The sequence below is a fragment of the Antedon bifida genome, chromosome 4 (genome assembly GCF_963402885.1).
Source record: "Antedon bifida chromosome 4, ecAntBifi1.1, whole genome shotgun sequence".
NCBI lineage: Eukaryota > Metazoa > Echinodermata > Crinoidea > Comatulida > Antedonidae > Antedon > Antedon bifida.
The window spans coordinates 25,472,699-25,498,574 of record NC_136229.1 but is presented as its reverse complement, the minus strand read 5'-3'; the positions used below and the strand labels follow the sequence as shown (position 1 = coordinate 25,498,574).

At 34.3% G+C, this 25,876-nt stretch overlaps 2 protein-coding genes across 2 annotated transcripts in view; both read left to right on the top strand.

Moving 5' to 3' along the window:
• The first annotated feature begins 1,099 nt into the window (after positions 1-1,099).
• On the top strand, positions 1,100-6,523 carry LOC144840688 (ATP-dependent RNA helicase DHX58-like). Its single transcript, XM_078696642.1, has 7 exons — positions 1,100-1,415; positions 1,639-2,919; positions 3,266-3,436; positions 3,794-3,959; positions 4,256-4,379; positions 4,940-5,171; positions 5,538-6,523. Exons 1-7 carry the CDS (start codon positions 1,133-1,135, stop codon positions 5,735-5,737), a joined length of 2,457 nt encoding a protein of 818 aa, XP_078552768.1. The 5' UTR covers positions 1,100-1,132; the 3' UTR covers positions 5,738-6,523.
• A 2,491-nt stretch (positions 6,524-9,014) lies between these two features.
• The window catches only part of LOC144839290 (uncharacterized), a 29,795-nt gene continuing 12,933 nt past the window's right edge, over positions 9,015-25,876 (top strand). The window contains exons 1-25 of the mRNA XM_078694606.1: positions 9,015-9,124; positions 12,087-12,314; positions 12,631-12,765; positions 13,388-13,507; positions 14,001-14,123; positions 14,863-14,988; positions 15,463-15,585; positions 16,106-16,228; positions 16,430-16,552; positions 16,811-16,933; positions 17,576-17,695; positions 18,014-18,142; positions 18,586-18,708; positions 19,212-19,331; positions 19,847-19,972; positions 20,325-20,447; positions 20,733-20,855; positions 21,518-21,640; positions 22,208-22,330; positions 22,566-22,688; positions 23,079-23,195; positions 23,483-23,602; positions 23,898-24,017; positions 24,445-24,567; positions 25,188-25,433. Of these exons, the coding sequence (XP_078550732.1) occupies positions 9,055-9,124; positions 12,087-12,314; positions 12,631-12,765; positions 13,388-13,507; positions 14,001-14,123; positions 14,863-14,988; positions 15,463-15,585; positions 16,106-16,228; positions 16,430-16,552; positions 16,811-16,933; positions 17,576-17,695; positions 18,014-18,142; positions 18,586-18,708; positions 19,212-19,331; positions 19,847-19,972; positions 20,325-20,447; positions 20,733-20,855; positions 21,518-21,640; positions 22,208-22,330; positions 22,566-22,688; positions 23,079-23,195; positions 23,483-23,602; positions 23,898-24,017; positions 24,445-24,567; positions 25,188-25,433 (3,253 nt within the window). The 5' untranslated portion in view covers positions 9,015-9,054. The remainder of the gene's footprint in view (positions 9,125-12,086; positions 12,315-12,630; positions 12,766-13,387; positions 13,508-14,000; positions 14,124-14,862; positions 14,989-15,462; positions 15,586-16,105; positions 16,229-16,429; positions 16,553-16,810; positions 16,934-17,575; positions 17,696-18,013; positions 18,143-18,585; positions 18,709-19,211; positions 19,332-19,846; positions 19,973-20,324; positions 20,448-20,732; positions 20,856-21,517; positions 21,641-22,207; positions 22,331-22,565; positions 22,689-23,078; positions 23,196-23,482; positions 23,603-23,897; positions 24,018-24,444; positions 24,568-25,187; positions 25,434-25,876) is intronic.

Genomic DNA, 25,876 nt, shown 5'->3' with positions numbered 1-25,876 from the left:
AAAACTGTGTTAGCCCTAGGACAGACCTCGTCCACTTGTCGCATTCCAAACGTCTATAGAGGGTACGTTTATAGCCACATTAATTAAGTGTAATACACGCTCGACATGTGTTTTGTAGGGTACTTTTATTCAATTGGAGGACATATTGTATTACAGCCTAAGAAATATTTTAGAATGTTTGGGTTATAATAATAATAATAATTTATTTGGATCGACACTTTTTAACAGTGACACACGTCATGCGTAGACGGTGCGTCGCGTCCATATAATTAGTTAACAACAATAGAAACAAAAAATACTTAAAAACTATGCAAAAAAACAATGGAAAATACAATAGACTTCGATCGATCGGTAAGCTGTATAATTATGAATATTTATGACCTACATTACATAATATAGTAGAGTGTACTTAAGATTTGTGTCAACCCCTCAGAAGACGTCGACGACGACGATTTTGCATGGGCCTAAACTATTACCGAACGATTTACTAAACGAATTTCATTATTGTGCATAAATGTTATATTTTATTTTTTGTATTGTTATTTATTTATTTCATGGTATAAAAAACAAACCAAAAACAGGACCGACGCAGCGGTAAGACACATATATATATTTGTTTTCCATAATTTAAGTTCGAAAACTGTATTGTTCTGATGATTTTGTATTATTAAAACATATTCAAACAACGAGTAGGAGGGTTGAACACATTGAACATTGACCTTTATTGTACCATTATTATTCTACTGACTTTTTTTCACTCAATTGCTATTGTTTATAGGATACGTCACCATACACGTAGTCGATCTGGAATTTCCCAAGATGGGTGATACCAATATATTGATGATGGTGGCTAAAATACATGTTGTTTTATACAATATAATACGCTGTTATTTGATAATATACTGTTTCATATCTGTATAATTTGACACTAAATACATAATGATATGTAAATTGATTATTAAACAAACTGCATTATACTATAGTTAGCTCGCAGTTTTACCTGTAGTTTAAATGCATTGTTCCAAAGCTATGAATAGATTGTGGAAAAATACGACGTTTTGTAGGCCTAAATGCAGTGATATTATTGCGTATATATAGGTGTATAGTGTATGACGCTAAAATCAAAATAATTATGGAAAAATCAACAAATAAGAGTGTTCCAGAATTCGTAATGATTCTCGCTAGGATGAGTCGCGATTTGTCAGAAGACGAAGTAAATAATATAAAGGAAATGTGCATTTTAAGTGGGTTTCTATCAGAAAATGAGCAGCGGTCTGTAAATACCGCTCTTTCACTCTTCGGGGCGTTATCGAAAAAGGGTCATATTTCTGAGTCCAACACACGCATTCTAAAAGATTTATTTTCAGGTATTGGGCGGGAAGATCTGTACTCTAAGTATCTGGACTTCACCACAGGTAGGCTCGTTTTGTTATACTCTTCTAAAGCCTAATTACACATAATCCTCGTACGAATTATAAATTAGTTAGGCATAGAGACAATAAACAGCAACCACAGTTTTTTGTCTGCTACGCTGTCTCCTCACCGTAGGCCTACATTACATTGACATATCATTATTACAATGACATATAGTATTTTTATTTATTAACTTCATTCGATTTACGACGTTGTTTTTATCAGACAATCTAGCTAAACAGTTACAGCACCTTCCAACTGAAAGTGACGGCGGTATACAAATCAACCAAGAATTATCTAGGCCTACTAGTATACAAAAGCATGATGATGAATCCATGCCTGATGGAGCCTCTCCGAAAAAGGAGAAAGAATCGGATGCTCCAATCTTAGCTTCCGCCGTCAAACTCACTCCACCGAAATTACGTGATTATCAGAGAGAACTGGCACGACCTGCGTTAGAAGGAAAGAAAACAATAATATGTGCTCCGACAGGATGTGGAAAGACAATAACTGCAGCTGAAATATGCAAACATCACCATGACAACCATCATGATCCAACGAAATTTAAGGCGCTGTTCATTGTCAATATCCGTCATCTCACAAGACAGCAGAGTAAAGCCTTTGAAACCCATTTTGACATGGGAGATCTTGGAGCTCTAAAAGAAACTGAAACATTACCAGCAGTTTTAAAAAATAAAAATGTTGTCATGGTAACTGCCCAGATAGTAGTCAACGCATTAGCAGAAAAGGAGGTTGAACTATCGTCCTTTGACATGCTTATTTTCGACGAATGCCATCACACAACCCTAAATCACCCATATAACACTATCATGCGAAACTATCTCCTAAACAAGAAGGACGGATCAAGCCGTTTGCCGTTTATTCTTGGTCTAAGCGCTTCTCTCGGAGTTGGAAAAGACGGTGATGCAGCGAATCACATAATCACATTGTGTGCCAACATGGACGTCAACTGTGTTTCCCATGTTCGTGAAAATCTCCAGAACCTTGAAGATCATGTCCGCACACCAGAAGACGACAGAATATGCATAGTTAATCCTCGACCTTCTAACGATAAGTTCAGACAGATAATTGTAGATATTATGAATGATCAAGAAGCTATGCATGTTGGAGATTCTCGACATGAAAAAGGAACACAAGAATACGAAAATTGGATCGTTCAGTGTAAAAAAGATGCTGAGAATTCACTTAATCGTCATGAAACCGTTATTGCTGGTTATTTGCTGGCATTTAATAATGCACTTCTGCTATACGACAACACAAGAGCCATCGATGCCATTGGACTCTTAGACGGCTATTTTAATGAAACACGTGCTATTGCCAACGAACACATTGGTCCGGAGGCTAGTATAAGAGAAGACTTCGAAGATAACCATGAAAGCAAGTTAAGAGATATTGCTAAAAAAGAAACAACCAATGATTGTCCACAGCTTAAGAAATTAACAGAACTTTTGCAGGAAATATTCACCGAAAATAATAAATCAAAAGGTATTGTAACATATTTTAAATCCTTTCCTAGTTTGTACCTTTGGCGATTGATTTAATGTATTTGAAACTTAACTTTCTTCTCATAAAAACAAATAGAGTACAACAGAATAAAAAACAGAACTGTTTAGAAGGAAAGGAAATTGTCCGTCTTCTTTATAAGTCAAAACATTATTTTGTCTTCATATTTTCCTGCAGAAATGATTAACTTATTTAAAACTACAAAATGCCTATTCAAAATCTGATTTTCTTATCCTTCATTTTCATCATTTTGGAGGACAAAACATCGTTAATGTCCATAATTATTCATTGCTTGCATCATATTAATTTTATCAATTGCTTTATATAGGAATAATTCTTTGCCGTACACGACGTATAGTAAAAAGTGTAAAGAATTTTCTGAAGCAAGAAGTGGCACTAAAGGAATACAACATTAAACCTGGCTTGCTAGTTGGTCAGGGCACACATGAAGACACAATGACTGAAGCCGAGCAGTTTCTTGTTTTGACGCGTTTCAGGGGTAAACTACATTGTATTTATACATGCAGAATCGTTTGATTTACATACTTTTTACGGGTTCAAAATTAAAAATATCATTGTATCTTTTTAAAAGTTTCTGTACATCATAGTATAAAGATGGGTATATACATATAAATTTGTTCGTTGTAATGAAAGAAATGCATTATCAGCATTATTTAGTAGGTATAAATTTTCAACAAAACGTAAAGTATCCTTTACTTTTTCATAATTTTTTTTTCTGGTTTGGTTTATTGTCCATACTTTATTGTTGAGATAATTCAAACATGTAAGTCTGACAATATAGAGTTCTTCTTTGTCTTTATTGTTTACTTATTCTAGTCAATAAATATATTTACAGACAACAAAATCAATATCCTTGTTGCCACTGACATAGCACAAGAGGGCCTGGATATGCCAGCGTGTAATGTTGTCATTCGGTACAATTTTGTCAGCAACGAAATTGGAACAGTACAGTCCAGAGGGCGGGCTAGGGCATCTGGCAAGTGCTATCTTATTGTTGACAGGTATGTATTGATTTTACCTTTTTAAAATATTAATTTTAGACACAATAATCCCTTAATAGTAATTACGGATTTTGTTAATTATTATTATTATTATATTCCATCTTTATTTAAAATTATACAATTCTTGTGTTTAAGGTTACATCTTAGACTGTTCTATTTAATTCCAATGCCAGAAATTTAAGGAAAATATAAGTTAAAGTTTTAAAAGTTTAGTGAGCTGAATTATCAAGTAAAGTTGCCTGGCGGATAGTAACTTTGTTTTGGTGCTTACCAATAATTATACCTATTTGTTATAGTGGATCACGAAACCAAAAACATGAACACGAAAATCGTGAGAAGGTAACACGAATGAAAGAAGCCTTGATAGATGTTGATGGCAAATCTGAAGAAGAGTTTAAAAAGGAAGTCATTGAAAGACAGGTATGTGGTAGGAACAATATCAATAATCAATGGTGTGAGGAAAAGTTGTTGACGTGATTCCGAGTTCACCGAAGGCCGAGTTTTACTGAGTTTACTGAATTAACTGAAGACCGAGTTGACTGAACAACCACGTTGACTGAAAAACAAAGTTGATTGGAGACCGAGTTGACTGAAAAAGCAAATTGATTGTAGATCGAGTTGACTGAAAAACAAATTGATTGGAGACCGAGTTGACTGAAAAACCAAATTGATTGTAGACCGAGTTGTCTCTGAAACGTGTTGACTGAAGACCAAGTTGACTATGGACCGAGTTGATGTGGGACCGATTTTGTTTAATGGAATGTACATAATTTTATCATAATAAAGATCTTCAATAACTTGTAGTTATAGTTCATTTCAAGTAACTTTTAATAAATTATAACGTGGTTAAAACATACCGTATTAATACAATAATATTTGTATATTTCCTTGCAGTCACTACCGACGCAACGTTATACACTGTGTGTAATTCTATATTAAACGTAGGGCCTAATTGACTTGAAATATCTTTAATATTTCAGAATGAACTGATAAAGAAGTACGAAGATGAGTTATTGAAAAAGAAAGAACATCAGATGTTTGATCGGGCAAGTGATGTCGAGGTGCTTTGTAAGGAATGTTCACAATTCTTATGTCACGCATCAGATCTTCGTGAAAGCGGAAGTAATATCACATGTGTTCTGCCAGAATTTAGGAAGAAAATCAAAGAATTTAGGCAGAGGAAACTAGAATTCAGAACTACGGACACTATAGGTAATGGTTACGAATTTTAAAAAAATAAAAAATATTACATTGTATTGGTAATCTACACTAGAAAGTGTATTCTTGTCTCTTATGGCGGTCGGCAATCGGCAGGAGACATGGTCAAATCACGGTTTGCCAGTCGGTGAACAAGCGTCATGATTCACAATCTCCTTGCACAAAGGGGTCATGTTGGTTTTTCGATCAGTGTAATAAGTTACAAAGTCACATGCGCCGTCTAGAACATGTAGACAACTGTAACATTGACCGTTTTTTAAATATGATTTACACCATTATTTCCAACTTCCGTTCCATGAAACTTGTTAATTCCAACTATTATGTTAAATATAAATGTGTTTATGTTTAATTTTATTGCAGGTTTGATCAAATGCGCTGAAGAGGATTGTGGACAGCAACTCGGCATACTCATAAATTACAAAGGTTCTACTGTCGTCAAGGGATACGGTCTGAAAGCTCAGAGCCTTAAATTTAAGAATCCTAAGAAGGTTTTGAACTCAACATGGCCTTTAAAACAGTGGAAAAAGAGAACATTTGAAATCGACCTGTGGACACCTTAGTACTGTATATTCTTTGTCACTCACTGGCTGCCACCATTGTGCAACGAAATACACCGTCACATCAATATGGAAAAACCAAGACCGTCGTCGAGACATGAAAGGAAAGTTGATAAAAACAAATATTGTATAGAATATACCGTAGGCCTTACAGCAGAAAAAAAATCATAACAAATGTGAATCGAGTTAAGTATTTGATGTTTATGACCCGATTATATTGAATTATAGGCCTATGACGTTTATGTATTAATCCATATTTACGATACGAACGTACACACCTGATTATTGTATATAAGATAGATTTTAAAATACTATAATTTGTAAAAAAAATTGATAAAATAAATAAATTACTGCACTGTAGTGGTACTTTACAATTTAAAGGAATCAATTGTTACGGTTTGATTAAATTTAAATAAATTGTGTAATAAACTAGCAATAAATTAAAATACATATAATTATTCTAATTTTTTTAAGGCATAATGGCCTACATAACGTTGTCAGTGAATCAACGAAGCATAGACATGCAGTACGTCTCTATTAAACACGTAGTACGTCATTTTGTTTAAATGATAGGATTCGGCATAGTGTGTGCACTGTAATATAATACTTTATTTTTAGGCAATATATATATAAAAATGTGCATTTCTTATTGTTATCATCTTGGAAAAGAAACAGTCCACTTCTGTTCTTTTCTATTTTGATGAAATATAAAGTTTATTTAACTTATTTTGGTAACACATTATATTAATATATATTATTTCGACTAATTTTGCATTAAATGAATTACTTAAATTTATATAGGATGGATGTAATCTTTAACATGTCATATAATAATTGTTTGTACATTAGCATCATATTAAATAAAATACTGTAATTTAATTGTAACCGTAAATTAATTTATTATTCAGCAAAAATAACTTGCACATCATACAACAAATAGTTATCTGAACAACTTTACCCTGTGCTAAAAACTGTACTACCGGACAACTACCCTGTACTCCATTTAGGCCAAATGTTTAGTGAGGTACTGTAAATGTTTTGTGTATTGTCGTCGTATTCTTGTCTTGTTAAGGATAGAGCTTTAAACAACATGTCATCAACTATACCTTAATAACAAACTATCGAACGCCATTGGAATATATGCTCAATGCATAAGAAAATTATTATTTTGGATATGCAACATCGCGGAGAAACACGATTCCTTTATTATGTTGGCTAATTCAACAATTTTTTTTTTGCACGCGGTGACGCTCACGATGCAAACTATGGACATTTGTACAAACTTATGACTCGTGTGGCATAAGTCGTAGAATGTCATAGTTGTATACAATTGTGTGTCTATTAGAGGAGTGCCATTCTTTTTTTATGTAACAAGAAAGGTAAAGCTAATTTTTCTATTATAATGGATTAGTGTATTTACAAAAAACCCACCAAGCGAATAGCTTCTCTATTGAACACGACGATTCAAAAATATAAGTAGGGCATACTGTATTTCCTGGAATTGAATAAAGGTTTTTAAACACTGACATTAATTCGATAGCATAAAGAGGAATTTGGAACGTTTTAACCAAACATTAGCCTATTCGTATGTTACACAAAACAATTCACCAAACTGTACTCCAGGTACGCATATGTTTAGTTAGGTACCGTAAATATTTTGTGTATTATCGTCTTATCTTTTTTAAAAAATAGGGCTCTAACAAAAATGTCATCAATACCTCGATGTATACATTTTTAATTGTGTGGAATATCATCATTGTAGACATATACAATTGTCTATTTAAGGAGTGCCATTCTGTTGATGTACCAACCAACAGTAAAGCTACTTTTCTATTATAATGGATTAGTATTTACAAACCCACTAAGCGCGTAGCTTCTCTATTGACGATTCAAAAATATAAGTACCGTGTTTTATCGCCGGAATTGAATGAAAGCTTAACACTGACATTATTTCGATAGCCTAAAGGCAAGATAAAGTAAAATGAACTTGAACTTTAAAATGAACCAAACATTAGCCTATATTCGTATGTTACACACATCATGTTCGTTGTATAATGTAATTATTTGAATTTGATAAATAACAGTGTAAGCCTTAAGTCCAATTTACACAGACGAGCGGAAAACCGAGTAGCTTGTCCCACGTAGATCTAGCCTATATCTATCCTGAGTGGAAACCGACCGCTTTGTGTAAAATGGTCATGCGGAATAGCATAGATTCTATATTTGTATTACCGTTACCGCTCGTCTGTGTAAATTGGCTTTTACTCTTCGGTTATCCTTGCATCTAATCTGTTTTTCTTTAACTTTCTTTACAAATGAGTACTGTACCTAGTTATAGGTCAAAGCACTGATTACTGACTGAAGCATGGCGGAAGTATGTTTCCATGTTTCCATTTCCATTTCCAAATAACTGAGGTGAAAGCATCATTTGAATATATTATATAATATATGGAATTTGAGCTTTATAAATAAATACACTGATGGTAATGGAAACAAACTAAAACTATTTGTTGAATCATCGTAATTATTTTGTCAAATTATTCTGATCCTTGCGCATTCTGTCACTCAACCCGAAGCATTTAATTACCGCTCTCAACCTACACTAGACAATAATAGATAGTTATTTACTGTCTCAAAATAATGTTACAGTACACCGCGTAACCGCTTAATACAGGCTATTGTCGCGATAATTATTGTTACGATCCGGTGATTTATTATTAATCTTTATTTCGATCCGTACAAAAAATACATCTCTTGAATCGTCACCGCGTTGAAACATCATCAGTTGAAACATCGACTTATAGTTGAGTTATTCCATTTACATTAAGGTTCCTGTACTCTTTGATGGCAGACGAGCTGCAGCGAATAACACTCACTCGCGTCAAAATATTAATAATTAATCAATATTCTGCCTAATTTTGTAATATTGTACATTATTTTCAATTCAGTCTTTCGTAATAAATATTACCAACCCTTGTACAAGGTAAATAACGACTCACTGAAAGGTAAAATTAATGATAACAGTAACTTTAGCCGTAGGTTATTAATTACCCGCATTTTACGCGTGAGTTACTCTACGCACTTTCTACATGAAGAACCCTGGATAATTTAGGACATACCTCGCTTATAATACCTATTTAGATTATTCAACCGAACGCAAAAGGGCTTGGCAAATGGCAGATAAAGATACCTTTATGATGCTAATACGCGTTCTATGAATTACTACACAAGTTATAATAAACTCCTTTGAAATATTATGTTATTCCACCTGAAAGCTGCAGTCTTTCGGATGTGGTGCGGAGTTTGTAAAAACTGTTAAAATGGACTCTTTAGTACTTCATGTTGTATTGTTTTGTCTGCTTGCGGGAGTTACATACTCGCAGAATAATAGTAAGATGCATTACGTTGTTTGATTTTAAATAATTAATAATTCTTTCTTAGAGAGTGATTATACATTTTATTCATATTATATACATTTGTAATATTATGTATTTATATTTGTTATATCACGTTACATCGGTGAATGGTAACATTACATTATATATGTAGAAGTTTACGCAACCGGCAAAAACAATGGTTTGCTTATGATTAAAATCCTATTATTTAAGCATATTGAACATGCCATTTGAGCACAAAACAACCTATGTATAGATTGTAATCATCGGGTTAAGATTCCAGATATATAAATTTTTTTTAGATCAATGAAGGAATAACCTCCACATGATAAAATAAAATGACAATTACAAATTCGTTAGATAATTTCCAAGAAACACTTGTCAAGCAATGACCTACTTACCTACTCAGCGAATTGCTAATTAGGTGGTAAGAATCCACATATTAATTTACTGTATTTTCCTTTATAAATAGTATTAAGCCAGTAAAATATCTTGATTATTATTGCTCAACTTTGAAATCACTAATGTAATTATATTCAATTCAATTTCAATTTAATTTTCATAAGATACATCATAACAAATTGAGAGTTAAGTATAAGAATGCACTTTCTCACTGGAGAAACCTAAATAAGCCCAAAGGGATTTAGGGCTAGTTCCACCAAAAGTAAATAAATAAATAAGAGTAGTCAACAAATAAATAAAGTAAACTAGAGGGTACTCCGAGAGTACACACCTCCGCCTACTGTAAAATTCCCCTACATAAAATGTCCCCGGATTATAATATATATATTTTCAATATTAGTTCTTAGTGTAAATAAGCTAACTGCACACTACAAAGTTGTGGATGAGAGTTTGGTGTAATGGTTATGTATCCAGCCTCTCACAGTTGAGATCGCTGGTTCAAGTCCCGCTGATGTTTTTTTTTAGTGGACCTTGATCTTTGACCCTGACCCTTTAAAATTTAACCACAATTATATGATGAGTCATTGATCATTGTGGCCTCCAGGCTGTTCACAGACAGACAGACACACACACACATACACAAACATACAGGGGTGAAAATATAGCCTTGGCGGAGGTTAAAAAACAAGGGAAAAGTATATAGAACCACGTCTCTTTCAATAACCCATCCACAAACAAAGCCAAAACTGGTGAATAATCCAAGTAGGCCTAAATTAACCAGTATTGTAAATTGGATTAGTTCATAGCAATTTCTGCTGCATTATTACTTCCTAAGGTAAGGAGTAAGTCCCCTCCCTCACCCAGCACTCTTCTCTTTACCTGCCCGTCTCCCCCCCCCCCCCCCCGCCTCTAATACAATCTGAAATTTCCACCAATGAATTGTCCAGAATTGACAAAATTGTCAGCAAAAGAATACAAAACCATTCGCGCGTCATTAACCACATTATATAGTTCCTACCCCATTCCGTTCTAATTGATTGACCAGACTGAATCAACTAATCAACCAAAAGTGGGCTTGGAAAAATGTCAGACAATATTATATTGTGTTGACAATTTAATAGAGGCTGACCTTAGTATGTACCTATTCATGAATATGATCTAGGGTAAATTATCCAGGGATGCTGAAAACTGAATTTTGCGATATATACATCCCACTTTACGATGTCGATAAGAAAAATGGCATATGAAATAAACAATTTCACTCGATGCTATGTGAATATGTTAAGTGACTGTACGATGAAGTTGGCGCACGCGTAGAAATCCCACACAATTGCCAAATATGTGTTATTTTTGTTTCATTGTTACATTGCTGCATTAACGTATAAAATCGTGTTCATGGTTAGTCCTGTAAAACATCAACGGCATTGCAATTGAAATCATCGTCGTGGTCGTCGTCGTCGTCGTCAAAGCAAACTATGATCAATATTCTGAAACCATCTCCTGTCTTCTGCCACCCTACTTGCTTGCTTCATAGAGCCAAACACATCTGTTATAGTCTTTTTCCATTTGCATCTTGGTCTTCCTCTTCTTCTCTTCCCTGGAATATAAGCCTAAAATAATTTTGACTTCAAGACCTATCGTGGGATATATTATTAAACAAAATAAATGGAAATTGCTAGATGAACGCAGAGACTATACGCTCTTGCTTGTATTATGTACAAATGTATGGTATTGCACCTCCCCGTCTGTGCAACGATATTGAAATGGTTTACGACCAACATGGATACTCTACGAGATATTCCCAATCTCTGAATGTCATACCACCTATGCCAAATTGCTTATTAATGAACGGATCGCTAAAGATTGCAGGAGCAAAAGCTTGGAATAAGATCCCTGTAAAAATTCGTTTTATTATTAACGTTCTATATTCACTGATTGTTAAAAAAACACTCTCTTCTCCATTCCATCTTGCCGCTTTATGTGTCCATATCAACAACGTTAAAACAAAGTCCTAGTTTGATGGGTTTGTAAGTTGTTTGTTTGTTGATTCGGAAATTCGTAAATTCTCCGTGTATTTGTAACTAACATCTGTCATAATTTATGTTAATATTTCGATGATAGGTATGAGAAGAAACCAAACGAAAAAGTGTACAGGAGAATACATGTGCAGTAAACTGTTTCAAATAGATACAAACAACACGTGGTTCGCAATATTTTGACCAATACCGTGCTAGGACAGACTATTTTAAACTATTTTTAGCGGTAATGGAGTGCGTGCGCGCGTATAAACTATAGTTTGTCTCGTATTAGAGACAAGGGATTGGAATCATTGGTCTATCACTTGTCTATATCCTATAAGTACAATCGGTAACACAAAAGTGAACACAACGTGTTTTCTAAAACCCATGGAGGAAGGAAAATACTAATTTGAAAACAAACAAATTAGTTGGTTGAAGTTTCAAATAATTGGGTGCATAACAGTTGCTGCTGATGATAGATTGTCTGGTGTAACTGTTTTATTATTATTATTATATTTATTTATTACTAAATTTTAGTTTTCTGTGACACCAACCCCTGTCAAAATGGTGGACAGTGTAGGCACTCTGGTACATACTACGAGTGCGATTGTTCGCAAGGCTTTGTTGGATACAACTGTGAAAGTCTATCCGCATCGGGATGCTCTACTAATTTATGTCAAAACGGCGGAATGTGTGTCGACCTGCAATCTGGAAGCTACAGTTGCACATGCACAACTTGCTTTACTGGTACTAATTGTGAAACAGGTAGGCTTATATATATATATATTAAGCATTCCATGGGTTGTTTACTAAATTGCCAAAGTTAAGAAAGATACTAGGCCCGCCTATAACTTAAAATCTAGAAGATTAACAAAACTTTCATTTACAACTTTTGGTTTTTATTAAACTTGAACCATAAAAATGGAAGTTGTTACCTGGTCAAATATTTCTGACCTGAACATTTGACCCAATATATATTTTTCGTTAAAATAATTAAGTAGTTGAATAAAGTAGGCCTTATTTACTAAATAATATACAGCTTACAAAATGTTTTTTTTTCAATTTGTTATGTACCGAATAGCCATACCGAACTGCAACCTTAGCCCGTGCTCTAGTAGTCCATGCCAAAACGGCGGGGCCTGCAGTGTCGACCAGCAATCTGGAAGCTACAGTTGCGTATGCACATCTTGTTATACTGGCACTAATTGTGAAACAGGTAGGCCTATGCTTCCTATATATCGTTTTGCATAAAATTAGTTAAGTAAACTAAATATAATCTGCTAAGCTATGAATTGTAAAAAATGAGAATATGTGATAGTGACCAAAGTCGCCATATTGTGAAGATTCGAACTGTGGTCTTTTGTCTGTTGCACGATATTCTCTAGGATGATTGAGCTGTCATTGAATATATTTTACTAACAATTAATATGTGCTATTCGTTTTTATTTTTGGTTCACCTCAGATTACTAGTATGTGCCGGGATTAGATCAGGATTGTTACTACTTTAAAATGATTAAAACACAATAATCAATGTAAACTTTTATTGATATCCTTTCGTTTTATTAAACTTTAACCTTGTGTTGTGTAACACATAAAAATGGAACATTGTTACCGAAAAGTACCTTGGTCAAATGTTTCGATCTTTAAACTTAACACAAGATATTTTCCCGCCTCTATAAAAACACGTATGCTAGATTATTAACCGAATTAGTACGGAAAAATATAATTGCTGCCCATCGGAAAAACTGTGATAAGAGACAGACTAAATAGTACTGTATAATAATATAGCCTACAAATACAATGTGTTCTAAATACCTATTTTGTTTTGTACTGAATAGACATACAGATATGTAACCCTAACCCGTGCCTAAATGGAGGTGTTTGCCTTAATAGCCAGACATGTACTTCGTTTTTCTGCAGCTGCCTAACTGGTTACAGTGGTTCGTTTTGTGAAGTAGGTAAGTGTCAAAAGGAGTAGTCCTTTTAATGTGCATTGTCCACTCGTTCTGCTATCATTGCGAAATGTTGAGTGGCTGCCCATAGAACGGAACCGAAACAGTATATAATAATTAATAATATTTATATAAATATTAAATTCATCTTTGAGGTTACATATTATACAAAAATGTCAAAAAATATGTAAAACGTCTTCACAATGTTATACTGTTATAGGACCTATATTTAAAGAGTGAGAGACTTAACAATCATTGTAGCCATTATTATTAAAAGAAAAATTGAAACTCGCGAATGTTTTTACCAAAAATATTGCACATGTTACATTTTGTTTGAACTATAAGCATATAATGGTTTAAATAAATTAATGAAACACATCATTTAGTTACTGCACTATGTTGTTACAGCTCTATTTTCCGGATAATTACATTGTATTCATGTCATATATATTTGATGTTCTTCACACGTGTCTGGAAAATAACGTAAACATATTTTTAGGTGGTAACGACGCATGTAGAAATTCACCATGTCAAAATAGCGGAACCTGTATTCCTATGACCGACACAACTTACATGTGTTTGTGTGCGAACGGCTTCATTGGAGAGGATTGTTCATTAAGACGTAAGTTAACCAACAATGTATTATTTATTTATTTTTTTTTTTTGCTTTTTTTTTATTTGTTAAATTTGAAAAATCTAACATTATCCAAAAGCACTTGGTTCAATTACAATATCAAAATATATAATATGCACTGTACATGATACAAGTACAAGATACAAATTTTACAATTTTGAGATGTTTTGTATCAAATTAGATCATTAAATAATACATAAGTGATAAATATTTAAATGAATGCCGGTACAAGTTACTATCTTTTCAAGTTTTGATTAAATAAATTGCATGTCAGATGTAGTGTTGAAAATCTGAAACGGTTTGTGCAAATCGTTTTCTGTGTCAGTCTAGCCCTTCCTGAGCGAGGGGGAACCAGCAATGTAATGTTAAACTACAATACAAAATGTTGCTCAGATTGAAATCCAACTGTGACAAAATGGCACTATTAAAGTATGTAACAAAAAAATATTCCTCGAAAGAAATATCGTGTCTTCACCTTTCTTAGTGCAAGAGAAGTATAATACGGTCCCTATCACTTTCCTTCCTCTATAAATAAAAGAAATAAACAGGGCATTACTGGGCATTCTTAACAAATTTCGCTTACAATTTACCTTCTTTTACTAGAAGTGAGCTTGGTTATTTTGATTCACGTTTTTGTTTTTTTTTAATTGCATTGAATTGTAAAAGTAAACCCTGCTCATTTGTTGATAAAGATGTCGAATAACTAGACCTCCATTTAAATCTCCAGTCATAGACCCTTGCGAGAATCACCTTTGTCAAAATGGAGCTGACTGTGCACCGGTTCCGGGTTCGTGTACTGCATACACGTGTACAGACTGCCCAGCTTGCTTCTCTGGAGAATTCTGCCATGAAGGTAAGTAGGCCTACAGAAACCTTGGGAAAGAGTGAAATGGTTGTAGACCATTGTGGGCAGTTGAGATCGGTTTGCATAGTAGGCCTAATAGTATCTATCCTGCTGGATTTAAAGATCAACGTGTTTTCTAAACACAGAAGATTCTCGTCCGGTGTCGCAAAGATAAAAAATGGAAGACGCTGTTTATTTTTTCTATAAACATAAATTAACACACGATCGTGTTCATACGCAACTTTTGTTTAAAACTAATCCATGTTATTGTACATTTACCGTAACAAAGAATATTATGCGTTGCTATTATTTGCTGAGGTATATTTAACTAATTAAATTACAGAATGTCATCACCCGTCCTATACAACTAATACAATAACTATTTATTTTTACTGCCTACTTGGTGATGACCTGTCACCAGTGTCCTTTTTTCATTTGTAGATTTTATATTATTAAAGTATGCATGTTCTTTTCTTTATTAAGCTGTAGACGCATGTAACAACCATCTTTGTCAGAATGGAGCCCAGTGCATGGCTGTTCCAGGCTCATGTACGCAATATTCTTGCGAATGTAGTGATTGCTTCACTGGTTTTTTATGTGAAACAGGTAAGAAAGAAAGAACTGTAAAGAAAAAAGAATGAACTGTAAAGAAAGAAAGAAATGTAAAGAAAGAAAGAACTGTAAAGAAAGAAAGAATTGTAAAGAAAGAAAGAAAGAAGAAAGAACTGTAAAGAAAAAAATAATTGTAAAGAAAGAAAGAAATGTACAGAAATAAAGAATTGTAAGGAACGAAAGAAATGTACAGAAAGAAAGAACTATAAAGAAAGAAAGAATTGTAAATAAAAAAAAGAATTACTGTAATGAAACAGACTGATTAAGAACTAGAGACTTGTGGCAAGTCTAAATTTTGACATTTGTTAAACCGATTCATTGGTTTTAAAGTTATCGGATTTTAATATTTGATGCTTAGTTGTTCGGTATTTGTATAATACTTATTTCTACAAGTTTTCAATCAAATGAATATAGGACTACATTTGCTATTATTATGGCCTATAATTTAGTCCAAACAAAATGCGTGATGAAATAAAATATAAGCAAATTAAGATTTAATGATATTATATTTCAGAATTTAATGGTTGTGACAACAATATGTGTTCGAATGGTGGTATTTGTAATCTGGTCCCAGGCTCATGTACGTCATACACCTGTATTTGTCCATCATGCTACACTGGAAATGTCTGCCAAACAAGTAAGTTAACGACAAGTTACCAAACGTTTGTTTGCAAATTCTGTAGAAAATAAAAAAGGAAACTTTAAAACTACAGTTCCATGAGCTATTGAAGAGTGCTAACACCGAGAATTGGCTGTAGAGGCGACTGAATTATAACCACTATAATAATTATTATATAATATTATTTAGAAACTTATACATGGTTATTAATGTTTTAAGGTATAAATGCTTGCGACAATAACTTATGTCAGAATGGTGGCATTTGTCTACCCGACGTAGGATCATGTACGTCTTACACGTGTGTTTGTCCATCTTGTTACAACGGTGACTTTTGTACTGATGGTAGGTTTTTTTTTACATATTATTATTTAGGCAAATTTTCAACGATAACCATAACGAATTCATTCACTATCCTTCTTAAAAGTAGCAATCCCGTCCCGACGATTTAAGACGACTCGCCGGGTCTGAGTTGGCCTTTACGCGCCTGACAGTATTCCTATCCAGTTACAATCATACCGTAAACATTTTAATTACCCTTTATTGTTGTATTATTAATGTAGTTTACCAATCACTAAATTTTAATTTTTTCTATGGTTTTAGTTGTTGACGCTTGTTCAAACAATAATTGTCAGAACGGGGCAGCTTGTGTTGCTGCAGCGGGATCGTGTACGTCATACACGTGTCAGTGTACTGGCTGCTTTACAGGCATTTTCTGCGAAACTAGTAAGTGTCAGATAGTGGTAGATCCATGACTTTTGTGTAACAAAAACATGTGATAAACATAATAATGTTCTATCTTTAAAATTGTAATTTCAAAATGTCAAATATTGGGGCGGGACGTATCGGATCAATTAGTTTAATTGGTACATGTTCTTGACGAGAACATTATCAGCAGATTTGAAATGTTGGTTAACAATCATTTTAAAATTAAAATTAAAAATTACAATAACACACTTTCTGAGAGAGAATCATTAACAAAGTACTCCAGAATTTAAAAATACTAAGTTGGTGGGGTGGTTTTTTCAGGTGTAAATTCCTGTGTAGTAAGTCGGTGCTGGCAATATAGCGGTTTCAGGCTGAGTGTGTACTTGTGACGCCAATGAATGTAATATTTAAGTAATAGAGGATTTTAAATCATTGGTTGAATATAAACGACACAAGAGGTGATATGGTCTAAGCACAGTGGTCCCGTTAAACATTCAGCCAGTTCTATACTTTGTGGACAGAATATTCCTACGGACACATCCCAACAGGAGTAATAACAGGAGTAATAATAGCAGTTTGTAATGCTCGTTAAGTTATCTGCATTGGCTTTAACATGACCCCAAACTGAGTTGCAACTCTGTTTTATTTTAACTTTTTTAGGCATAAATGCATGTTCAATGCACCAATGTCAGAATGGAGCTGATTGCGTTACTACTACATCGTGTACTTCTTACGTTTGCTCATGTCCGATTTGTGTTACTGGTCAACTATGTCAAACAGGTAAGTGTATACACATCGAATAAATGGAAAACTATACGAGACGCCAATCCCTCGGTTGGTTGGTTACTATCAGGACGCAACATTCGGACACGAACGCAACAAAAATAAATCGGCCAATAATTACGACCGCTGGATTATCGAGATGGGCGTATGTGTATTTGTCAAATTGCGTTCAATTAAATTAAACATTTAGGATATTTCGACCAAAATCAGGAAACATCAACTATTTATGCAAACAACAAAGTATAATTTGTGTTGCAAACGTTTACTTCGGTTCTTACGGCTTCTGAAAATGTTATATATATTTTGTTATTCCAGTACAAAATGCATGTGATTCTAATTCATGTCAGAATGGAGGCCTATGTATGGCCATGGCAAACGATGCAACGTGTTCGATATACATCTGCGTATGTTCATCTTGCTATACTGGGACATTTTGCGAGATAGGTAAGTGTAAAATAATATTATGTACATAAAGTATGTGAATTTCTTCATGTTATGTGTTGATTTGAAAGATGATTTGTTTCATAGAATCACAACTGATCAAACTACTGTAGTAAGATTGTTTACAAAAATGATTAGAAATATTCACAAGAAAACGATACTTCCTGAGCTGAGTTACCTCAGCTCTTCATTATAACTATCAAATACTGAGCTGTATTCATGTAGAAAATCTATAATTTCTGCCATTATACTTTCTAATATTAAAGCTTTGTAAAAGTTTTTTTTTTTAAACATTCAATTATGTTTTAACTATTTAATGTTGTTTGTATTACGTATTTGAGTCTGCCACGATCCAAAAAAAATGTTATTGGATATTAAAATTGTTTGGATCTTTGAATATTTTATATAAAACATTTTAAAATCCGAAGCTAATTATTATCTTGCAGCTGTCGATGCATGCGCTAACAATAATTGTTTGAATGGTGGAACTTGCGTACCTGTGGTCAACTCTTGCTCTGCGTACACTTGTACATGTCCGTCGTGTTATGCAGGAGATAGATGCGAAACTCGTAAGTACCTTCTCAGATCATATAAATTCTGCCTGACCACCGACGTTGCGAACATTGAATTTTGTTTTCAGATGTTTAACATTAACTCGTTTAAAATTATATGGAGCAGAATATCGTCAATATGTTTATAGTAAATCTTTGTTATATTTATGATCATTTATGTCGAATATCTTAGTTTGTCAAAAGAAGGACTCTCTGCACAAATCAGTTTTAAAAGCAATTGTATGCGTTCTTATTATTCAACATCTTCACGTGACCGTGATGTCATCTCACCGTTTGACAATTACAAAATAAACGAACAAAATTAGATCAATACGTACCTTATTAACAACGACGATTACCTCCTGCAAATGTCATGCCGATCCGCAACCAGCAATGAACGACATCGTATGTTATAATGTATACACTACATACGTAACCATTCTTATAATTAATCATGCATAACGGAGAGTAACTAGCGCCATCGTATGATTTAGATACGGCTAATCACATTATATTTTCAGCTACTGATGTGTGCTTTGGAAACCAATGTCAGAACAACGCACAATGCGTATCATTAACCACCACTTGTAGCTACGTCTGCAGTTGTGCTGGATGTTATACAGGAACGCTTTGTGAAACATGTACGTACAGTTTGATTTTGATTATAAATTAGTGGCCGTACTCACTATTAAAACGTTAAATATTCTTCTATCTAGACAAGTGACATAATTTCATATTTATTGACGTACGTGAAATACGTATTATGTGTTATTGGCAAATACAACGGTAGGCCAGCAAACGAAAGGTGTTTTATTAAAGGGTTTAAATGAGAGAAATTATGTACGAGATGCTAGAACTTCAGAAAACAGTACAAATGCCTATCTACTGTACAGTTTAGATTAAGCCTAGTTTGCACTAACTTTAAAAACTCTATCAAACTCCTAGTTTATCAAGACAAGTTTTTCCAAGTTTCCTAGTCTATCCAAATTTAAAAATTTCGGCAAACTGTAGAAAACTAATCTATACACTAGCAAATATAGTTTGAAAACTCCGAGAGCATTGTTTGTGCAGGCTATGCATTAAAGCCACTCTTGTCCCATACTAAAAAATGGAGAAAACCCTTATTTTCTAAACAGTATCTTGTGTTTTCTTTTAGCAACTGATATTTGCGTAAGCAGTAATCCTTGTAATAATGGTGGAATATGCGTAACAACAACAGGTGCATGCAGTTCTTTCACATGTGTATGTCCAAGTTGCTATACAGGAAGCTTTTGCCAAACACGTAAGTGACAAGTGTTGGAATGTATTGTTTCATGTCTTTGTAATCTTTGTATACATCAGCAACCATCCAAAACATGCATATCCTACAAAAATGAGAAATAAAACAAATAGTGAGTCAAGCAGTCAACTCAAAAATAATTTGATCACTGTTGTCGTTGTCGTTATAAACTATTTATTCTGGTGATTTGGATATAGAGAGTTTAAATCAGTTTGACTACCAATCTGCCGACGTACTTTAGTTTACTCAAACTCTTTTCGCCAGTGAAAAATTTCAGTCTAGTGAGTACCAAAAGTCTACTCATGATTTCATTTTGTATAATGTATAATGCCCGATGATTATTTTATATTTTCAGTGGTAGAAGCTTGTGCTGTTAACCCGTGTATTAACGGTGGACAGTGTCTGCCTGTTGCTAATTCATGTACGGACTATGTCTGCTCATGCCCATCATGTTTTACTGGATCAATGTGTGAACAAGGTAATTTGGTTAATACCCGATTCTCGCACCTAACAAATTAACATCTTGGTACGACCTTTTGAAATCGTTTCCGTGTTGTATTGATGTACAATCTAACATTTAGCTTGTACTGTACGTCTGCAGAAGGAATTTTGGAGAAACATCTTCCCTTAATAGCACAATTCACACATACATATAATTGTTATAACAATGCATTGTTTTATGATATTTGTTTTATATTTTCACAATAATTTTATTTTCATTACATTTTTTATAAATCATAATATACTGGTTTTTTTTCGCAAGCTATCAATGCGTGTGACACTGACTCTTGTTCTACTGGCTCCGTATGTATTCCGACAACTGGAAGTTGTACTGCTTACACGTGTTTCTGTGATACATGTCAAAGTGGTACACTATGTGAAATATGTAAGTTGAATCGTTTCTTCTTGCACCCGAGTATCAGTACTGATTTCCCCAATATCATAGGAATATTGGCAAATACAACATGTATCTCCTAGCATCATATACCATAACTTAACCCTTACCCTAACCTTACATGACACAGGCACCACATGTGATAAAAATGAGATGCTGATACTAAGCAAACAGTGTATAAAACACTGATAATCGGGTACTTCTTGACTACGAAACAATTGTATTGAGAATATCCGCATAACTATCAGAACAAAAATTATCATAAATATAATTAATATATTAATCCAAAGGCAAATTACTGAAAAAATGACAATGCTGTGGGTATCAGTGACTGGATCTCAATGGAGATACAAAAAAAGCGAAAGCTAAATCAAAACGATAAGTAAAACAGCCAGAAAAGTTAGCAGAGCTTTCGGGCAACACTAGCCCTTCATAAAACTAGTGCTACAGTACGGACATTTACATTATATCACCAACAACAAAAGTTCCAATTGTTTGGGTCTTATTGATAAATGTGGCAAAAATCGAGAGCGAGAATCCTGTATTTATTGTTATCGTGCTGTATGTAATAACATACATCATCATAATAACAATACATGGTTAAACATTAAAGATTCGATTAAACATTTGCATTGTTTCTAATTATTGTATAGCTTCAAACCCATGTGATGCTAATGTGTGTCAAAACGGAGCGTTGTGCACAGTTAATCCAGGACAATGCGTAACATACTCTTGCCAATGCCCATCTTGTTTTACTGGCAGTTTCTGTGAAACAGGTAATACACAAACTGTTATTAAGTAACTTTATTGTCAAAATGTGGATTGGAATGATGTAAAGCCATCGTACTTCTGGGCCGTTATACATTATCGTGTATGTTCTCTAACATAACTGTATTCATAATGCTTTCGATAGGTTAGGAATAACTACTCTCACTCGATAATTAGGCCTACACCCTGGCATGTTTGTGATTTCAAAAGTGTAGTTGTCCGGAGTGTAGTTGACCGAAGGGTAGTTACTGAGTGGTTTTTAAGGGTAGTATATTAGTACAGAGGGATTAGTTATCAGATGGGACGATAGTTCTGCGAGGGGTAGGGGTACTAGAAGTATAGTTGTCCTGTTATTATAAGGAATGTCGTTGTATTAATACAGTAGTCGTAAAGTGATGTGCACAGTAATAGATCCAGGGGGATCCGTTGTCCATTGAAGTTATACGGGTGGTAGTTGTCCAGTGTAGTTGTGTGCAATTTTTATTTCAAAAAGCGAATAGTAGGCCTATAGATTTGGCTAAAGTCGTCAAAAAAATTGATTGTTTTAAAAACAATTTCTTTTTACTCTGTTTCAGAGATTGACCCTTGCAACAATAACGTCTGTCAGAATGGAGGTTTTTGTGTGGCATCGGCAAATCAGTGCACGACGTATAGCTGCCTTTGCCAACAATGTTTTACTGGACAATTCTGCGAAATAGGTAACCAAGTTCACCAAATATTTTCAGTTGTATGACAAGTGCCATTATGGGAGGATAAAGTTAGTATGTGTAGTCCACACCTGTGGTTGGTTCTAACGACATACCTGCATTTTGATCAAAACCGTAATAGGTCTACATGTTAAAAATACTATTACAGTAAAACATAAATGTACTGTATTCAACAGCTTAATATTACCTTTCCAATGTATGTTTTTTTTTTATTTACTTCTTCAAGCCGTGACGGCATGTTCGAACAGTCAATGTCAAAACGGTGGAGTGTGTACACCAGTAGCCAACTCTTGTACAGATTACACTTGCACGTGTCCTTCGTGCTATACTGGAGCGTTTTGTGAAACACGTACGTAAACATTTTAATCATGTAATAAGTAATAGGATTGTACTTACTCTAGGCGATTAACCGACTGGGTTCTGTTTTCAGTCCTTTTCTTCTTGCTTTCTTCTTTCTGGTGCCATTTTAAAATGGTACTAATTGCAGACAACTCTGATTTCCTCCAAACTTTTTTTCAGTATGTGAGTGGTACACTCTCCTATTTATGTTGTGTTTATAATTTGTTTGTGTCCATGTAGGCCTACTACGTTCCATCGTAGTTTTTATATCATAGTTGCGATACTGTACTTTGGCCAGGAAAACAAACTTTTTTAGGCCTACGTATTAATGATTTACGCAACGGTGCTAGAATTGTTGGGAATGTTAGCCATTCATGATAATTGTATTTATTCGTTTCAGTGATTGATGGATGTGACAATCACCTTTGTCAAAACGGTGCCATTTGCACTGCATCTTCCTGTTTATCGTATGTATGTGTGTGTAGTTCTTGCTACCAGGGAACATTCTGTACGACAGGTAAGTGTGTTTTAATTTCTTGCGTGTGACACGCGTACAATGCTTGCCAACACGAGAGGTGTAAGGAGGATCAACCCAATTATTCAATTGTTTCAAAACCCCAACGTTTTTTAAAATGTGTGAACGTCATCACGTTCCACGCCAATTTGTGACGTACGGTAAAACGAACATTTTACGCATAGTAACCGGATTCGGAAATTGCCCAAAATCATGCTTTGAATATGTATATGCCTTTGTAAAAAAATATGAGTAGGTTCTATGGGATATATAATTGTTTGTTTTTACAGCGGTTGACGCGTGCAGTAATAATGTATGTCAGAATGGCGGGCTGTGCCTACCGGGTTCAACTTGTACTTCTTACACGTGTGTATGCCCATCTTGTTACACTGGACAGTTTTGTCAAACAGGTAAGCCTCATGAAACATTCTTGTTCTACAGGTTATTCTATCGTATTGAGTGCTTTGTTTGCTACGACCACGACCTATGACAGACGAGGTTATCAGTATTAAACCATAGTGATGTCTTAAGTTATCTATGTCACGCTAGGACGGAAAGCCACGGTGCCCCATACACAATTTGTTTTATTTATGGTTTTTCGACAATCTTTCGTGTTGTTCTTAACATGTACACAAAATAAGAATATGAATCTAAGAATCACTATTTGTTTTATTGACTTTAAGTTACGTATTTCCTTTCTAATAGCTGTTAACCCATGCGAAAACCACATGTGTCAAAATGGCGCGTGTACTGCAGTAGCTGGCCAATGTACTGCTTACATCTGTTCGTGTATTGGCTGTTTTACAGGAGCATTCTGTGAGACCGGTAAGACAATTATCTAATATTCATAGAGTCATTATTTCACTTTAAATTGTGACAGGAGAAACCGATTTCGTTGGTTTGTTGGTTGTCCCATGACCTAGGTGGTCGTAGGGGCGTAGCAGACGAGATACAGTAGTACTCATCATGATACGCCACTCAGGCATACGCAGATTTACAATAGTGTATACGTTTAATGTTCAAATTTGACTTAGGATGCGTAAGGATGCGTAAATGGTAAAGGGTAAAGATAACAAACAAAGAAAAGAAAACTGAACGACCAAGATTCGATCTCTTTGTCCTGATGTGCAATGCGCCCAAGTGCTATTACATCAGGTAATGGTAGGCCTATTCTGTGATTCCACAATGTAGTTCATTTAGTAAAAATATTATTTCACTATTATAATAAACTAATAATTTTTATTGTTGACAGAAATATCTGCATGTGCAGCCAATTCGTGTTTAAACGGAGGAACATGTGTGCAGAATCCCGGATCGTGTACGGCGTTCACGTGCGCATGTCCACTCTGCTACACTGGATCTCTTTGCCAGACAAGTAATGATGGGTTTATATGATTATAATATTTTATTAAGTTACTAGGCTGATATTTTACTATAGTATCCCTTCAAAAGATGTCACAAAATGCTTAATAAAATCATGGATGATAATACAGGTATATGACAATTTGCCGGTTGATTTGAGAAATGAAAATTGTTGTATTTATTAATAATTAAGTCTCTGTTGAGTTTTTAACATTCATTAATTCATTCACAATAACATTTAATTCTTTCTCTTTCAAAGTAAACAAAATAGCAATTTAAATATAAATAATTAAGAGGCAAAAAACTTGTGACGGGTAGCCAGTTAAGAAGTTGTAATCATATATTGAAGTTTTAACAAACAGAAACAATGTATAATAGTGCATGCAGGGCCGCAATGAAAACCAGTTTAAACTGTTTGAGCTACCCTCTGGTTAAAGAAATGTAATAATAAAAATAATATCTCGAATTATATGAATCTAAACATACAGTAGGCCTAATTACTAAACCACGCGTCCTCTGTTGCTCTGTATTTTACAAAGTTTCATTCAGTTTAGTTTATTTTAAAATCGTATTTATTTGTTTTATTTCTATAGGCCATAGGCCTAATTCTTTGGTTTTATATTATTATTTTAGTTAATGATGGTTGCCTAAATAACCCCTGTCAAAATGGAGGAATATGTATGTTGAATCCAGGCCAGTGTTCCCTTTACACATGTACATGCCCTAGTTGCTTCATAGGCTCTATGTGCGAGGCTGCCATTGATCCATGTGCAAATGTGGTGTGTCTTAACGGCGGACTCTGCCTAGCTACTTCAGGAGGATGTTCCGAATATGTGTGTGCTTGCCCATCCTGCTACACAGGAACGTTTTGCGAAAATAGTAAGTTATACTAATATTATTATCTGTGTTCTTGTTTAAACTGTTTATTTGTTGGAATATTATCAACTCGTGAGTAAAGAAGCCCCTTTTTAATTTTGTTAGAGTGCCCCTATTTGATTTCACCCGAATAAGTACTGTATCTAGAGTATCATAGGAATATTTTGGTAATACATCACAATCTTGTGTATCTTCTAGTATCATATGCCATAACTTAGGTTATAGGTAATCCTTAACATAACCTTACATGATACTGGAATCATGTGATACAAATGAGATGCTGTATTAACGAATTTTCCTATGATAGGCCTATTGCAGTATGTTGAGATAGAGTACTGATAGTGATATATTTAATTCATACAATTTTAGATTATGCAATTACGATGGAAATCAATCATACGTATTGTGCTATTGTTGACCCACACTCTCGTATTGAAAGATATCAT

Bases quoted from the DNA above. Each gene is read 5' to 3' on its own strand.
- LOC144840688 (XM_078696642.1), top strand. From the start codon at position 1,133: ATGGAAAAATCAACAAATAAGAGTGTTCCAGAATTCGTAATGATTCTC. The intron at 1,416-1,638 runs GTAGGCTCGTTT...TGTTTTTATCAG, and splicing joins GTATCTGGACTTCACCACAG to ACAATCTAGCTAAACAGTTA. The intron at 4,380-4,939 runs GTATGTGGTAGG...TTAATATTTCAG, and splicing joins AGGAAGTCATTGAAAGACAG to AATGAACTGATAAAGAAGTA.